The sequence below is a fragment of the Chiloscyllium plagiosum genome, unplaced genomic scaffold (assembly GCF_004010195.1).
Source record: "Chiloscyllium plagiosum isolate BGI_BamShark_2017 unplaced genomic scaffold, ASM401019v2 scaf_10276, whole genome shotgun sequence".
Lineage (NCBI taxonomy): Eukaryota > Metazoa > Chordata > Chondrichthyes > Orectolobiformes > Hemiscylliidae > Chiloscyllium > Chiloscyllium plagiosum.
This window is the reverse complement of record NW_025210574.1, coordinates 3,844-8,632: the sequence shown is the minus strand read 5'-3', so window position 1 is coordinate 8,632 and position 4,789 is coordinate 3,844. Positions and strand designations below refer to the sequence as shown.

Below are 4,789 nucleotides of genomic sequence, written 5' to 3'. Positions count from 1 at the left end.
GTCGGTGGGGGGTGGGGGGTGAGAGCTGGGACCCGGCGTTTACGGGGGGCCCACGGTGCTGACGGTGGTGTAACTGAACTTGGACAGGGGGGTGCCCGTGGCTCCAGGTTCCTCATCGTGTTGACGGAGGTGGGTGAAGGGGCGCAGGCAGTGGGCAAAGGTGCTGAGGAAAGCCTTACGGAACCTCTTTTCATGAAGCCTTTACGGGGGGCCCACGGTGCTGACGGTGGTGTAACTGAACTTGGACAGGGAGGTGCCCGTGGCTCCAGGTTCCTCATCGTGTTGACGGAGGTGGGTGAAGGGGCGCAGGCAGTGGGCAAAGGTGCTGAGGAAAGCCTTACGGAACCTCTTGTTCATGAAGCAATAGACCAGCGGATTCACACAGGACGAGGTGTACGACAGCAGGTGGATGAAGGAGATCGGAGCTCCTGACAGGCGCCTGACGGCGTTCTGATTGTCAAAGGCCCGCCACGTGTTGACGGTGTAGATGGGCATCCAGCAGATAAAGAACATGACCACGATGACAATCAGCATCCGGATCACCCGCTTCTTCGCCACCAGCTTGGACTCAGAGGCATTGCTGCGAGCTCGGTCCAATTTCACACTGGAGCTGGGTGTCAGGGTCACCATCTCCATGGTATTCCTACGCTTTCCCACCTGCAGGTAGCAGCCGTCACTGTCCTCACTGTGTTCGTGGCTGGAGCCTGTGTCACCATTCACCTGGACTGCACACAGCATATTCCCATCGGTTAGTGCAGAGAATAACAGAGGAATCAGCAACATTCCTATCTCATTATTACTCAGAACAAAGGATTACCATCTCAATCTGCCATCAACTAGGAGCAGGAGGAGGCTATTCGGCCCATCAAGGCTAAAGCAAGAACTGAAGATGCTGGAGATTAGAGTGGTGCTGGAAAATTTACTGTATCCGTTGCTCCCGATGCGGTCTCCTCTACATTGGGGAGACTGGGCGCCTCCTAGCAGAGCGCCTTAGGGAACATCTCCGGGACACCGGCACCAATCAATCACACCACCCCGTGGCCCAACATTTCAACTCCCCCTCCCACTCTGCCGAGGACATGGAGGTCCTGGGCCTCCTCCACCGCCGCTCCCTCACCACCAGGCGCCTGGAGGAAGAACGCCTCAATCTTCCGCCTCGGAACACTTCAACCCCAGGGCATCAATGTGGACTTCACCAGTTTCCTCATTTCCCCTTCCCCCACCTCACCCTAGTTCCAACCTTCCAGCTCTGCACCATCCTCATGACCTGTCCCACCCATCCATCTTCGTTCCCACCTATCCGCTCCACCCTCCCCTCTGACCTATCACCTTTACCCCCACCTCCATCCACATATTGCACTCTGAGCTACCTTCTCCCCAGGCCCCGTCCCATTTATCTCTCCACCCCCGAGGCTCCCAGCCTCATTCCTGATGAAGGGCTTTTGCCCGAAATGTTGAGTCTCCTGCTCCTCGGATGCTGCCTGACCTGCTGTGCTTTTCCAGCCCCACACTAATCTTGACGTCTGGCCCCTCGAGCCTGCTCCACCATTCAATAAGATCATGGCTGAACCTTTCATGGACTCAGCTCCACTTACCCATCCTCTCGCCATAACCCTCGATTCCTTTACTGTTCGAAACATTATCTATCTTAGCCTTAATAACATTTACTGAGGGAGCCTCAACTGCTTCCCTGGGCAGGGAAGTCCACAGATTCACAACTCTCTGGGTGAAGAAGTTCCCCCTCAGCTCAGTCCAAGATCTGCTCCCCCTTATTTTGAGGCTATGCCCCCTAATTCTAGTCTCACCCGACAGTGGAAACATCCGCTCGCTGTGCCCTACTCAATGTCCCGTATAGTTCCAGCATTGCATCCTTGCTCTTGTATTCAATATCCTGAAGAAGGGCTAATGCCCGAAACATCGATTCTCCTGTTCCCTGGATGCTGCCTGACCTGCTGCGCTTTTCCAGCAACACATTTCCATCTCTGATCTCCAGCATGTGCAGACCTCATTTTCTATTCAATATCCTCCCCAGTGAAGGGAAGCATACCATGTTCCTCCTTTACCACCTTTTCCAGCCATTCTGCCACTTTCTGGGGTATTCACTGTGATGGTCTTCAACCCCTCAATCCCTCTCGATGTACTCCTGCCCCCTGGCTTTGACTTCCCTTCCCAATTACATAACCCCGTTCTGCTCCCAATGGAATTGCATTTCCCACTTTTCTGTCCTTTGCACTGAACACTCCCCCTCCCCCCCCATCCCAATGATATCTTCCTGCAGTTCCCAGTTCCCTCTCCATGGTTAACTACGCTGCCAGTTTCTGGATCATCTGTAAGCTTCCTGATCATGTCACCCACATTAAAGTCTAAATTATTAACAGATACCATAAACAGCACAGCACCCAACAATGAGCCCAGTCAGAACCCCACTCAAACTGTGTTCCATTTGCAAACCATCCACTGACTGTTATCCTGTGTTTCCTGTCACTGACCCAATGTTTTTTGTTCATTCACAGGACGAGGGCATCGCTGGCCAAGCCAGCATTTATTGCCCATCCCTAATTACCCAGAGGGCAGATAAAAGTCACCCACATTGCTGTGGGTCAGGAGTCACATGTAGACCAGACCAGGTAAGGAAGGCAGTTTCCTTCCCTAAAGGACATTAGTGACCCAGGTGGGTTTTTCCAACAATCGACAATGCATTCGTGGTCATCAATTTTCTCTTAATTCCAGAATTGTTGAATTCAAGTTCCACTATCTGCTGTGGTGGGATTTGAACCCAGGTCCCCAGAACATTACCTGGGTCTCTGGATTAACAATACCACTGGGCCCATGTCCTTCCAATGTTGGATCCATCTGGTCCCTTTCCCCTGATTCTCAGGCACGTTCATTTCTCTTCAGAATCTGCCATTTGAAACTTTGTCAAAAGCCTTCCTGCAGTCCATATAACACAAACCTCATCAATCCCCATTGCCACCCCCTCAAAAGACTCAACCAAATTAGACAGCACAGGAGGGCAAAAACAATGACTGCAGATGCTGGAAATCAGATTCTGGATTAGAGTGGTGCTGGAAAAGCACAGCAGTTCAGGCAGCATCCGAAGAGCAGGAAAACTGACGTTTCGGGCAAAAGCCCTTCATCAGGAATCGGCACTGAGTGGCTCCTCAAGTCAGTGAGAGCTTTTTGAAAACAGCCTCAAATTATTCCCATTGCCTCAGCCGTCCCCACAGCCCTCTGTGAAATTTGCTGCAAATTATCAATACAATTCACTTTGAGAAAGTTCTGTTTGAGTCTGATTGCACCCCCCTCTTGGGCGATTCTGGGCAATTGTGTTGGCTGACGGGGTGGGATTGGTTTTAAGGCACATGGGAACGTGGTCAGGATTTAGGACTGAGATACACCCTTCATCTCCTTCAACCCCACTCCCTAATCAATATCCCCCTGCATGTCAGCCTCCTCATTCACTGTCTTCTCTCAGTGAAGGGACAACCCTTTTGAACTGAGATGAGGAGGAATTTCTTCAGCCAGAGGGTGGGGAATCTGTGGAACTCATTGCCACAGAGGGCTGTGGAGGTCAAGTCATTGCGTGTGTGTGAGACAGAGATAGGTTCTTGATTGGTAAAGGGGGTCAAGGGTCACAGGGAGAAGGCGAGAGAATGGGGTTGAGAAACTTATCAGCCATGATCGAATAGTGGAGCAAACTTAATGGGCTGAATGGCCTCATTCTGCGCCTGAGATCTTATTTTATAAAGATCTGCCTCACGTCGCTTCAGTAAAAAGGAGATTCAAACCTTTGGTTTCCTTTCTTTGGTCCATCTCAAACTGGATTCCCCTGTAGAGCTCCCTGGAGATCAGTCCATAAGCGGTAGCCATGACCACTCCCGGCAGGAAGAAGAGGATAAATAACAGGAACACGTACCTGGAATAGGGAGTGAGGAATTAGCATCGTCAGTCCCCAGGGAAGCAGTTCAGCAGTGACCCTGATTTCCTCTGAAGCAGCAACTCTTGAGGGCACATGTTAATGAGGGAGACGGAGAGGGTTAGGGAGGGAATTCCATAGCTCGGAACCCCAGCAACTCAGGGCTTGGCACCCAGATCGACATTTTATTTATTCACAGGATGTGGGCATCAGTGACATCAGCAGGATTGATGTTGGGCTGGGCTAGGCTGGACAAACACTAGGTTATTTGAAATCACAAGCTTTCAGATCACTTCCCCATCCTCAGTGACAACAGCAGCATCCACTCCCCATCGAATTTCCTTTGACCGGAGTGCCTTGCTAGCTTATACCCAAGGGATCACCCACATTGCTGTGGTCTGGAGTCACATGTAGGTCAGATTGGGTAAGGACGGCCGATTTCCCTCCCTAAAGGGGTGGCACGGTGGGTCAGTGGTTAGCACTGCTGCCTCACAGGTTCAATTCCCGCCTCAAGCGACTGACTGTGTGGAGTTTGCACATTCTCCCCGTGTCTGCGTGGGTTTCCTCCGGGTGCTCCGGTTTCCTCCCACGGTCCAACCTAAAGAGAGCGCTCAGAAGAGCCAGTAGGAGACCTGAGAGGTTGTTGACGGATAGGATCAGGGTAAACCCTAAGGCTTTCTATAGGTATTTAAGGAATAAAAGAATGACGAGAGTAAGATTAGGGCCAATCAAGGATAGTAGTGGGAAGTTGTGTGTGGAGTCAGAGGAGATAGGGGAAGCACCTAATGAATATTTTTCGACAGTATTCACTCTAGAAAATGACAATGTTGTCGAGGAGAATACTGAGATACAGGCTACTAGACTAGGTGGGAT

At 51.2% G+C, this 4,789-nt stretch overlaps 1 protein-coding gene across 1 annotated transcript in view; it reads right to left on the bottom strand.

Annotated features, from left to right (window-relative positions):
* The window catches only part of LOC122546929 (cholecystokinin receptor-like), an 8,233-nt gene continuing 3,444 nt past the window's right edge, over positions 1-4,789 (bottom strand). The window contains exons 2-4 of the mRNA XM_043685539.1: positions 3,789-3,916; positions 230-725; positions 1-67 (exon numbers count right to left, since the gene is read on the bottom strand). Coding sequence (XP_043541474.1) covers positions 40-67; positions 230-725; positions 3,789-3,916 — 652 coding nt within the window. The 3' untranslated portion in view covers positions 1-39. The remainder of the gene's footprint in view (positions 68-229; positions 726-3,788; positions 3,917-4,789) is intronic.